Genomic DNA, 12,958 nt, shown 5'->3' on the forward strand with positions numbered 1-12,958 from the left:
TGCGAGAGCAGCGTGTGCTCTTAACCACTGACCCGTTTGTGCAGCTCAAGAGACAGGCTTCTGCTATGTAGCTCAAGCTGGCCTGAACTCTCAGTCCTTCTGCCCCAATCCCTCTAGTGCTTAGATTTTTACAAGTGCTCTTGACAAACATACTTGAAGATGTGTCCAGGAGAGTAGTTGAGGGTCTGAAGATAGGCATATTTTCAGCTTATTGGAATTTGCCAAGCCAGGCACTACTCTGGTATGTTAGAGCAGGCACTCTTAACTTCTGTCCCCGTGTTTGCTATGTGCGGTCTCACCTGTCCTTCCTCATCAGGTGGGTGTTTGTTAACTAGTATTGGTTCAAACAGCTGACTGTCCATAGCCAAAATGTATTTCTCCATGTGAACAGTGAGCACCAGATCTTTGATAGCCTACTCTTCTCACCCTTGTCTCCTGACATAGGATCATTGCAGTTCAGTGATAGGAGTTTGTGTCTCAGGATCCAGTCCCAGTCTTAGTAACTTAACCTTCAAGATAACATGTGACAGGATAAGGCCTATGCTTAGTATCTTCTAAATTGTCTTACCTCTGTTTGGTCTTTTGTTGTTTTGTTTGATGCCCTGTACACAGTAGCAAACGCACACACACACTGACACACCATTCAGAAGGGGAAATCTTGCTACATGTGACAGTGTAGATCAACCTTTTTTCTTTCTCTCTCTCTCTTTTTTTTTTTTTTTTTTTTTTGTTTTTCAAGACATGGTTTCTCTGTGTAGCCCTGGCTGTCCTGGAACTCACTCTGTAGACCAGGCTGGGCTCAAACTCAGAAATCCGCCTGCCTCTGCCTCCCAAGTGCTGGGATTAAAGGCGTGTGCTACCACCACCCGGCGTAGATCAACCTTAAAGACATTATACTAACATAAACAGCCCAGCCACAGAAGGACAGATACAGTATAATTGCACTTCTGTGGGGGACTGAAACATGTGGTATGGTTTCCAGGGCTGTGGGAAGGAGGTGTAGGGAATTACTGTCAGCAAATCGTTGCAAGGCTTGGGATGGAGCTTAGCAGGAGTCACTAGTGCTAGAGCCACAATTCTTGCCTAGGATGCACCGGAGCAGGAGGAGGAAAGAAAAGAAAAGAGAAAGGAAGTCCAGAAGCAGGGAGAGAAGGCAGGCCTGACGGCAGGCAAGCAGGGAATGATAGTATATACCGCTAATCCCAGGAGGCAGCCGGAGGAGCAGGAGTTCAGGGTTATCCTTGCTTCCTTTATGATTCTAAGGTCAGCCTGTCCAACAGACTCTATCTCAAAAACCTGAAAAGGAGGGAAGCTTTCAGTTATATAAGACAGATAAGTTATAGAAATCTGTGCATGGTGGATGGAATTAATACTGTTTTGTGCACAAAATTTTATTCAGAGATGGATCTTATGTTAAAATATTGCCACAGTTTTATAATAAAATGTCAGGGGCAATAATGTCGGGGCTTAAGATTTTCATGTGATAGTTGGGTACAAGGTACCTATAATCCCAGCACTGAGAGCAGAGGTAGGAGGATCACTTTGATTCCATGCTAGTCTGCGTTATGTACTGAGACTCTGGAAGAAGGAAAAAAATCTCTACCATATCTCTATGGTAGAAAGCGAGCCAGCCTCTGACTTGTGCTTGATCTGGGGGTCTTTTAGAGGGTCTCTCTTCAGCAAGGACATGATAGCACTGAGCAGCCTGCAGACAGAAAGGCTTGCTGCAGTTCACCTATTTAGAATATGCACGTGAATATAATGTTAGCAGTTTAATTTGTATCTAAGCCTTTTATGGGCTGGCAGGAAAGGATAAAGTGACATGCTGTCTTTGATGCTAACCCATTGCTATCAAAAGTGAGTAGTAAGGAATTACTTAGACTTACCCATTCAAACAACCCCAAGACTTGTATGCATTGGTCTCAGCTTTTATTGAAAAAATTTTTTTCTTTTCTTTTGGTTGAACTAAGGAAATGTTCATCTCCTTGGCCAGGATCCTTGGCACACGGTCTGGTTTAGTTCTTCCGTGTGGTCGCTCAAAGTCACCCAGTTCCTTAATTTGCTAGTCTTGAAGCAGTGGAAGGACCATGGAGCCAGAAGTGCAGTGTGAAGCCCTGCACTTGTCTCATTGTGGTCGTCCTTTCTCTCAATGCTGTAGTGTTTTCTGGTCCCTTTGCGGCACTGTTCTAAGAGTGTGGGCATGCTGGTAAAACAGCAACAGCATTGTACAAAATTCAAGACAGTATTTGGCAGGAAGGTAGAAGAAGCCTTTTGCTTCTTAAAGACTGACTATAAATGTATATGGTTCATGGGAAACAATAGAGAAGAACACTGATCACAGTGCAAACATTCTGTTTTCACTGACAGTGTGTTGCTGTCTGTCTCCTACCCTTGCAGTCTCCTGCCTAATCTCACCACATACTTATTATTTCAGGTCCTGTGGGAATGGCCGCTGCTGCTGCTGTGGCAACAGGGAAGAAACGGAAACGGCCTCATGTGTTTGAGTCTAATCCATCTATCCGAAAGAGACAGCAGACACGTTTGCTTCGGTGAGGGCTGCCTTACCCCATCTTGTCTTTCTTCACATGCTTCCTCTGTGGATGTCAAGAGCTAGAACGTTCTTTTCTGGATTCCTCAAGACACTGGCATGGAGTATTTGATAACAGGTTTAGACTTGGAATCACTCCCGTAAAAGTAAATCGATGAAAATCCAGAAAATAGGATGTAATACATGTATAACACTGGCCAGCGGTGTGGTTCAAACCTTTGATCCGAGCATCTGGGAGTTAGAGGGACGGGGATCTCTGTGAGTTCAAGGCCCACCGAAGCTCCATAGTGAGACAGAGTCTTAAAATAAGGAAGGAAAAGGGAGATGTCTAACGACACTTGGTTCATCCAGGAAACCTGCACCTGCTATGTTCAGGCAGCACTCTATCTAGATAGTGGGACACTGAGCAACAAAGGACCTTAAAAAGTTTATGTTCTGAAAGAGAGAGAAAGTAAACAGACATTATATTTGTTAGGTCTCAAACCATGGTACAATGGCTAAGGTGCCTATTTAACATTGAAAAACAGACCTGGCCTTCCGGTTTTCCCAGCATCCCTTAACAGGGTATAGCTGGCTACGTAAACTTATAGCCCCCTACGTAAACTTCTGCAGCCCAGGGATTGGGCTGCCCTTCTCTATATAATCCAGCCATTTTAGCTGTGCCACTCTCTTGATCAGTCTCTTTAGGCCAGGCTACCCCTCTTGGTTAGCAGCTCCTCTCCCCTACCTGCCTCCTCACACGGCTCAGGGTCACGCCCACTCTGTCTGCCTCTGGCTGTGCTCTCCCTTTTATGTACAATAGAGTTTCTCCTCCACCACACCTAGGAGCAGATCTCTTCTTTCCTTCTCTTTCTTTTTTCATTCAATACTAAATGAGAGTAAGTATTGTGGGTAGAAAAGAAATTAGAAAAAATATTTCTGGACATCAAAGAACATAGTTGTTTCTCTATTCTAAGAATGGTCTGAGAAAGCCTTCTGAAGGAGCAGCCTTTGCCCAGAGCAGGGAGGAATTGAATAAATAACTGTGCTCATGTCTAAAGAACATTTCAGGCAGAGGGAGTTATTAGCAACCAAGGTAGTCAGTTACTTATTTATTTATTTACTTACTTACTTACTTTTTATTTTTGAGACAGGGTCTCACTATGTTGCTCTGAATGTCCTAGAATTCAATATAGATCAGGCTAGCCTGAAACTCATGAAGCTCTGCCTGCTGCTTCCTGAGTGCTGTGATTAAATGTGTCCACTACCACACCCAGTCAAAGTAGTCATTTTTAAAAAGCAGCCAGGGAGAGCATGAGAGCAATGATTACAGGAGTAGAGGAAACCCCAGCACATCACAAGCTGGTTTGTGCTTGTGATCCCAGCTCTTGGGAAGCTGGGGTGGAGGAGGATTGCCACAGGTTCAAGGCATGGTTAGGGCATATCTGTAATCCTAGCACTCAAGAGACTGAGCTAGGCAGGTCATTGGCTTTGAGCTAGCCTGAGCTACATGAAGAGTGGAGAGAGGATTGGAGGTGGTGAATATCAACCATTCATTCAAGAACTGCTGCAGATTTTCTGTGGTACTATGAAATAGAGGCTAGTCCCTGAGCTGCTTCTAGCTTGGTCTCTCACTTTATTGGAGGGTTTGCTTTCTGAGGCTAGTCACCTCAGAGGTCCAAAAACAGTAGATGCAGAGTTCTAAAGTAGATAATGAGTTTTAGATAATTTTACTGAAGATATTGTTATAATTTGAATCTTCTTATTTTAAAATTCTAATTTAATTATTTTATGTGTATGAGTATTTTGCCTGTATATGTATGTGTACCATGTTAATGCCTGGTGCCCACATTGGTCAGAAGAGGGTTTTGTGTGCCTGCATGGGTCTATGTGCTCTTGAGGAAACCAGAGGCATTAGACCCTTAAACCTGGAGTTGCAGACAGTAGGCCATATAAGGGTGTACTAGGAATCAAACCCAGATCCTCTGAAAGAGCAGTAAGTACTCTTAAGCATTAAGCCATCTCTCCAGCCTGTTATAATTGTTTCTTTGATTAGTTATCATTCATCTCTTATTATTCTTAGCTTATAAATTAAACTTTATCGTTGGTATGTATGTATGTATAGGAGGAAAACACAATATATATATATATAGAGAGAGAGAGAGAGAGGGTTTGATTCTGTCTCAACTTATAGGTCTCCAGTGGGGGTTTGGAGCAGACTCCCACCGGCAAGTGGGGCTAATGCAGAGACCCATTTCATCCTCATTGGCAAACACTGTGGGTTTGTGTTCTAGTTTCTTTTTTGTGATAAATACTCTGACCAAAAGCAACTGGGGGGAAGAAAGGGCTTAAGTCAGGTCAAGGTCATCAGAGCCGAGCCTGGCAGAAACCTTGGAGGAATGCTCCTTGCTTGTTCCCTTCTAGGCGATATGGATTTTGTCTTGCAATCTTGGTATTTGCATTTTTCATTTTTATTATTTTTTGCTATGTGGTAACTCACCACATAGACCAGGTTGGCTTTGAATTGACAAAGATTGCCTGTCTGTTTCCCAAGTGCTGGAATTAAAGGTGTGTACCAAAGTACACTTACAGGCTTATACTTTTAACTAGCTTTCTGACGCAGCACAGGACCACCTGTCCAAAGAATAGTGCTGCCCACCATGGCCTGGGTGCTCCTATATCAATGTGCAGTCAAGACAAATCTCTCGCAGACATGCCCACAGGCCAGTCTAATCTCACCAATTGCTCAGTGAGTCTGCCTTCTCAGTCTGTGTCAAGTTGACAGTTAAAGCTCAGTAGGACTGTGTCTCTGTCACAATACAGTACAAAGCTGTAGCTAGGCATGGTGGTGTAGTGTGCACACTTCCTCTGGTAGACTTCCATACTTACCTCTCCTTCCCATTGTCATATTTCAGAAGACGTCCGATCAAAATTGTCTCCACCCACAGGGAGTTTGCTCCGCTTCCATTGGGGCATGCATCCTCTGTCACAGTAACCTTGTTTCCGTTCTGTTCAGGAAACTCAGAGCCACGTTGGATGAGTACACGACGCGAGTGGGACAGCAAGCGATTGTACTCTGCATCTCACCCTCCAAACCCAACCCTGTCTTCAAGGTGTTTGGCGCAGCACCTTTGGAGAATGTGGTAAGTAAGATCTGAGCAGTGCCCAGAGGCCCTCTGCTTTGTGTAGACTTTGGCCTTTCTTCTTTGCAGGTCAGTACTCTGGATGGAAGGAGGAGACAGTTTTTGCAGATGGAAACAGATAAGATCAGCCCCATGCAGTGGTCAGAAAGATGCCTTGTTAGTGGTCCTCTTTTGTCAGCTGAGAGCAGCGAGCAGTGGGAGGCTTTTGTTGAACCTAGCTTGATGTTTGACTTGGTGGCCAGAGCTCTTCTGCTCTGAGTATACATAATATTTTAAAGAATCATTACTGTTTTTACTTACTAAAACAATGTATTGTACCCCACCAGATGCAGTTTAAAAAAAAAAAAGAGAGAGAGACTATTTTACTGAAGAAGCCAGTGCAGGGCTGAGGATATAGCCCAGCTGGTAGAGCCCTTGCCTAATGTGCATGAAGTGTTGTGTTCATCCTAAGGACCTTACTAATTGTGGTACATGCCTGTAGTCTCAGCAGGTAGGAGGCAGAGGCAGGAGGATCAGGTATTCAAGGTTATCTGGCTGGTTCCAAGGCCATCTTGAGCTAAATTATACATCTTTTTAAAAAAGCTAAATTAGACATCTTTAAAAAAAAAAAAAAAGAACCAATGTGAAATTTTGATTTATATCTGAAGCAAAACACTAGATGACTCCAGGATGTTAATTTTATAAGCCAAATTGGAAGCATTTTATTAACCATGTATTTGGATATTTAAAAATCCCTTTGCAGCCGGGCGTGGTGTCTCACGCCTTTAATCCCACACTCGGAAGCAGAGGCAGGCGGATTTCTGAGTTCGAGGCCAGCCTGGTCTACAGAGTGAGTTCCAGGACAGCCAGGGCTACACAGAGAAACCCTGTCTGGAAAAACAAACAGAAAAAAAAAAAAAAAAAAAAACTGTTCAGGGGAAATAGCATAAAGAACCCTGAGCTCAGGCAGAGGTGGAGCTAACTCACGGGCTGCTGTGCTCTGAGGGCCAGCACAGGGCTCTGTGCAAGCCATTGGCTTTCTTGAGCTTGACAGGAGTAGCCTGAAATATTTTCTTGATAACAAAGTGAAAACTTCTCAAGAGGTTTTCCAGGGCTTTTGAAGATAAAACTCTTCAGTCAAAAATTGGAGCCTATAGTATTTGCTAGGGCCCAGTGAGCACACTCACAACCACGGGGCAGAGGGAGCGCTGGAGTTAGCGCCAGCTTCCTACAAGTCATCTGACTGTCTTTATTTATTTCAATGCTCTCCCTGATAGATCAGTGGACTGTCCTTCATTTGTTTATATAGGGTTTTAAAAAGAGCTTCACTTGTATAAAATGTAGGCCAATGCTTTCCATGTAGTAGCTGTGAGACGGGGAGGTTGTTGCTCAGTTGGTAAAGCAAGCCTGAGGGCCCGAGTTTGAATCCCCAGCTCTCCTTTATGCTTCAGATGACAAGCTGTAGTCTACATGGGATAGGGGTAAGTTTTTAAAAAGGTCTTTGATGCAAATTTCCAAAGACTCCTTACATCTAGAAAGCTTCAGAAATTCAGAAAAATCATAATATCTAGTCCAAGACTTTTTCTTTTTCTTTCTTCAACCTGACCAGAAGGCCAGTTTCTAAATTTTCAAAAGTAAATCTGTTTCTAGAATTCAAATGATCTTTGTAAATGTACTAAACCTAACCTTCTATCCTTGATATTCATAAGAGTATTTGATAATGTACCTACCTCCCTGTGTCTGAATACATGATATATTTCATGATACATATTAAAAAGAAAGGGTTTTTTGGGAGGCAGAGCAGGCAGATTTCTGAGTTTGAGGCTATTCTGGTCTACAGCCAGAATGTCTCAAAGAAACCCTGTCTTGTAAAACCAAGAGGAAGGAAGGAAGGAAGATGGGAAGGAAAGGTTGCTCTGCTCAGCAGGGTCAGGTATTGGTGTGCACAGTGTATTCTGGGGATAATAATATATTCGACACTAAGAATTTAAAGCGGGAAGATAACTAAGACAGGAACACTTGCTAAGGTTTTTCGGAGCACATGTGGAAATTGAGTTGGACTTTGAAAAATGAACACTTAGGATAAGAAGCAGAAAAGAATTTGGTAGAAGCAAAGAAGTGAGGAGGCTGACTAGCAGTTTTAGAGTTAGGTTTTGGGGTGAAGAGTGGGGAGGGCATCTCCGAATTGAGAGGCCAGGTAGAATTGAAACACCAGCCTTCTGATTTGAAGAAGTATATATACTTTACTAAGCTAGCTTAGGTGGGAGTGCTGCATTAACCTGGAATTATTTTGTTGTAAATTACTACAAAACATAATTCTATCAGCATTCTTTTAATCAGTATTGTTAAGGAATTGTATAGCATTGATAAGTCTAACAAAATACCAGAATCTGACTTTTTTCCTGATCCATGAAAAGGCTTACTGGATACTGACTAATAGAATAGTAATAGCCCAGTGTTTCCCAACTTTGAGTTAGTCTTTTTTTATAGTGAGTCTAGTGTTTGGACTATTTTTGTCTCATCCCCTTGGCTCTCCTATCTGGAGGATTCTATAGCTTTGGAACTAGACTGGTTACTACTGTTGAGGTCAGTGAAGTACAATATGGGATCTTTCTCTTTGGTGCCTCACAATGAGACCCCCCAGTAAGGCAGTAAGTTCACAGAACAGAAAACATGGTTGGAACTTCTTGCCAAAAATTTTTCCCCATCCCCAAGAGAATGCCTTAAGGCCTAAAAACAAGTTAATTTCCTATCCCATCTAGTTATATTTCCATAATTCCTAGCTTTATTATCCCTAGACACATTCTCATTCCCCTTGTGTATTCTTCTAAGTGAATAAACCCATTATTGATGGTGGAGTCAGTGTTTGCCTACTCTTGCTTATGTTGGAAGAATGTGCATATGCGCTGTGCTGCGGCTCTGGAAGGTTCTGCTGTCTTAAGATGGGTTTCACTACAATGGATGAGCCAGGTTCAGACCTGGACCAACACACAGAGCAGCACCATTGCTTTGAAGTTCACCACTGTGTCCAACCATTACCTCAAGGTGGAGGAGAGGGTGACGATGGGGCTCCCTGACCTTGGGCCTTGCTGGTAATGGTACTTTTCACACTCATTCTTTTCAGTCCAGCCTCTCTCTTAAGCAGTTGGATCTTTTGTCTTTATGGTACACACACACACACAAAAGCATTTTCAAATGCATTAGAGTTTAGAGACATAAGCCCTCCAATCTGGAAAGTGATTTTAACAGTTAACTGTCATTAGATGGGGACATGGGAAATGCAGAGTAATGAATGTTATTTATATTATACCTGGAACTGGTAAAAGATCTCTGTAGCTTGAGAAAACGTGACTTTTAACTGAGAAGCAGTGGACTTCTCCCACTGGCTCCTTCCTACTGCTGTTACCTAAAATTTCATCATCTTTTCGTTTGATTCTGTTCAATGTGGTGTCTTTGGGGCCAGCGGGTATTTTCTCCTTCTACTTGGAGGAGTATTTGTTCTTGGAGTTCTGCAGTGGCTAAGGGAACCAGCCCCACCCACTGTCTTGTTGCTTGGCACCAGCTCTCCCTGGCTGTTGAGCATCTTGTTTACTTCTGCCCTTAATTCCCTGCAGGTGCGAAAGTACAAGAGCATGATCCTGGAAGACCTCGAGTCTGCTCTGGCAGAACACGCCCCTGCGCCACAGGAGGTTAATTCAGAGCTGCCGCCTCTCACCATCGATGGGATTCCAGTCTCTGTGGACAAAATGACCCAGGTACAAGGCGGGAAAGGAGGAGGAGATGCAAAGATAAGAGATGCAGATGTGGGCGGCCTCTCTTCACTCCTCTAGCTTTGTGGTTGGCGATGTGACCAGAGCTTGAGACCCAGACTGGAGTGTGTGGCAGCCTTGGGCAAGGCCAAGTCCCAGGAGGAGTCTCCTGACTCAGCACACACTGTCACCTCTGCCCGCTGCCCACGCTCTCCTTTCACCAGGTTTCTGTGCTAGGGAAGAGAACTTTCTGCTTGGGGTTAGTCTGACCTGGAGACTGTTCAAAGTTTGAGGAGACAAGTTTAGCAGGCTAGGCTGCTCCTCTGCTCCTCCCCACTCTTACCCCCACCCCAGGTTTTTGAGATAGGGTTTCTCTATGTAGCCTTGAGTGATTTGGAATTTGCTGTGTAGACCAGGCTGGCCTCAAACTCAGAATAGTTGCCTCAGCCTCCAGGTGCTGGGACTAAAGGTGTGTGCTACCACACCTGGCTTAATTACTAACTTTTAGTTTTGTTCTGTTTTTCTAGGTAGAATTTTAAAGCAATGACTTTTTTTTTACACTTGGTCTTAGCCAAAAGGCTGAGAAATGGTGACTTTTTATTTTATTTTTTATTGCTGCTCAGTTTAGCTGCTCAACACCTAAAATAGCATGTCATGTAAACAATAGAACCTGTTTAGTAAATAGCCTAAGAGTATTGGAACAAAGCTAAATTCAGTATAGCAGGGATCAGCTTGAATGGGTCTGAAGCAGAGACTTGATGAGAAATACATGCCTTTTATAAATATAAAGCTAGAACTGAGTTTGGTATCCCGTGGGCTGTCATCCTAGCACCTGAGGAGAGATGTGAGAGAATCAGAAGAGTTCAGGGCTAGCCTGGAATACATAGTGAGCGCAACCCTGCTTTTTTTTTTTTTTTTTTAAATACATTCTAAACCTAAACTGTCATCTTTTGGAACATATAGCGTTCTGTGAACATGAAGGATCTTTCAGTCATTCAGAAAGAAAGGCATACCCTGCCCCTTCACAGTTGGTGTTACAATCTGTTGCTGGTTCCATTTTGCATGGCTAATTGTAGGAATGTTCTCTGTCTCTCAACCATAAAGTGCATGAAAAGCCAGCTGAACCGCTGGTGTAGGATACTAGTGCGAATCCTCTTCTGCGATGGGTTTTTCTCCCCCACTGCCATTTTAGATGTGTTAGTTGAAATGGTCCAAGGTTTTGACGATAATAAACATGCCTAAATGTTGATTTTCATGAAGAACAGCCAATAGCTGCAAAAAAAAAAATGGAGCAGTTACTGTTTGGAAAGCAGAACATGGGAACCTCAGTGTGCTTCATTCCAGGCCACATGCGTGGTAAACAGCATAGCACAGTGACAGATCCAAGGAGAACTGACCCTTCATCCCCAGCTGGGCAGCCTTCGTTGTACGCCGTGTTCACTGCAGTCGAGGATTGAAAATAAAACATAACAAATAGTTTAAAAATGCTTCAGCATTTTAAAGGAGACCCATGAGATGATTAAAGGCACTTACAACCAAACCTAGCGACCTGAACCCAATCTCCAGAATTCACATGGTGGGAGGAGAGAACTGGCCCCCAAAAGTTGTCCTCTGAGCACCTCCTGTGCTCTATGGTAATGCTCCCCATAATAAATAAACATTTAAAAATGACAATGTAAAGAGGACTAAGTAGGATGATAGAAGACCAGCCATACCTGAATGGAAACTTTTCTAAGTGTTCAGAAAATGTTTAGATACTCATATTTTCTCCCCTCAGCCTTATTATTGTTTTGCTTCCTCATATCTTAAGCTGAGCCAAATAACTCTCTATGTTAAATGATCATAAAGCTTTTCACTTTTAGTAGTAGCAAAAGAAGTCTTCAATTTCAAACTAAGCCTGGTTTAGACAAGAGGCACAGGACAAAGCACTTCTCCCTACTATTTATGAGAGTATGAACTGGTACACTTGGTCGGAGGCTGCTTCAGAGTGCAGTGTGGACAAATGGCCCAGAGTTAGCCTGAATTTGCTTCTCAGCAGCTGTGCTTGCAGGGGCTTGTGACTGCCGAGCTCTCCAGGTCCAGAGCCTGACAGCCTCTGCAGGCTCACTGAATAGTCATCCATCTACCCTTCTCATGGATGTGTGCACGTAATGAACAGTAGAGGTATAAATAATCTTTAAAAGGTGTGTGGGGCTGCTGGCAAGAGAAGCAGCGACGTTTGCTGTTCGTGACAGCATTGCTTACAACAGGAAAGGTTCCAGAGTATAGAATTTAACTAGTGCTTAAATTATAATAGGAATGCCAACTGCTTACATGGGAGGAGGCATACCATGGCCCAGACGACAAGGCCGTTGACTATTCAGTGACCTATGGTCTCTGTGATAGTAGACGAGCGCCTAGGAGGTACAGCAAACAGTAAAAAGGAAAGTTGCCTTTCTTACCTGATTTTAGGAGGTGAAGGCTTTACTGTTTTTCTTTTTCTTTTTTCTTTTTTTCCAAAGGCTAGATTTGGTTTTTAAATACAGAGAACACAAAGTGCTGGTTGACATCATCTTCCAAATTGTGTACACAAACCATACTCAAGTGTGTACACTAAAGCTTGTAAGAGTGTACATCAAAATGCTAAGTCATTAGTTATGCATGGCAACGGAGTAATTTTCATTTTTTTTGTAGATAAGCATAGATTAATAATTTTGTGGGTTTTCTTTTTATGGGTGTTTTTATAATCACAGAAATCAAAGTATTTTCAGTTTTTACATTTAACTTGAATTTTTTAGGGTACAGGTTTGATAATGTTTCTGCTTTGACCAAATTTTATTTTTTTTCTTTATTTTGGAATGAAAATGTTGTGAACTCTTTTTACTACCTTGGATCTCCATAGAGAGTTGGAAGGCATACTACTACATTCTTCACAAAGGCATCCATTTGTGTTCTTTCTCTCTCCCTCCCCCGCCAAAGTTTAGAAAGCACAATTCAGATATGACTGTAGCCATAAAAAGCCAAATGATAGAATGTTAATTCTAGATTTCAGACTATTGTAATTAATTTCAGACTTTAGACTATACTACAGCTATGCTCTGTTAACTATCGCAGCTCTACTGTGTGGTGTGGAGCTAAGGCAGATGTGTGATTCTGGGTACAGACCTGGAGTGTGTTCTGAGTCATCCAAGGAGACTCATTTCATGCTGGCCTCATGTTAGCTTTATTGACTCTCTGTAAATCAGTTTACTTGTTTTTATAAGAATACTAAAATCTAGTTTCTAGTCCAAATACTACTATATATTAACTCTAGGCCTCGCTTTTTTCCTTAAAGATTTATTTATTTGTTTGTTTCTTTGCTTGTTTATTGTAATATAATATATATGAGCATGCTGCTCCTGACACACCAGAAGAGGGCTTTGGGTCCAATTATACAGTCGTGAGCCACCCGTGTGGTCGCTGGGATTTGAACTCAGGACCTCTGGAAGAGCAGTCAGCACTCTTAACTCCTGAGCCATCTCTCCAGCCCTCTAGGCCTCAGTTTCATAAGCTTTCCTGCCTCATAAAATTGGAGGAAGCAA

General features: G+C 42.7%; 1 protein-coding gene across 21 annotated transcripts in view; it reads left to right on the top strand.

The window, feature by feature from the left end:
- Nrf1 (nuclear respiratory factor 1) overlaps positions 1–12,958 on the top strand; it is a 105,474-nt gene that overhangs the window by 44,921 nt on the left and 47,595 nt on the right. For all 21 annotated transcript variants that reach the window (XM_006505006.4, NM_001164226.1, NM_010938.4 and 18 more), the window contains 3 exons: positions 2,435–2,549; positions 5,544–5,670; positions 9,264–9,404. In XM_006505006.4, the coding sequence (XP_006505069.1) occupies positions 2,435–2,549; positions 5,544–5,670; positions 9,264–9,404 (383 nt within the window). The remainder of the gene's footprint in view (positions 1–2,434; positions 2,550–5,543; positions 5,671–9,263; positions 9,405–12,958) is intronic.

This window comes from Mus musculus, chromosome 6 (genome assembly GCF_000001635.26).
Source record: "Mus musculus strain C57BL/6J chromosome 6, GRCm38.p6 C57BL/6J".
In the NCBI taxonomy this organism is placed as follows: domain Eukaryota; kingdom Metazoa; phylum Chordata; class Mammalia; order Rodentia; family Muridae; genus Mus; species Mus musculus.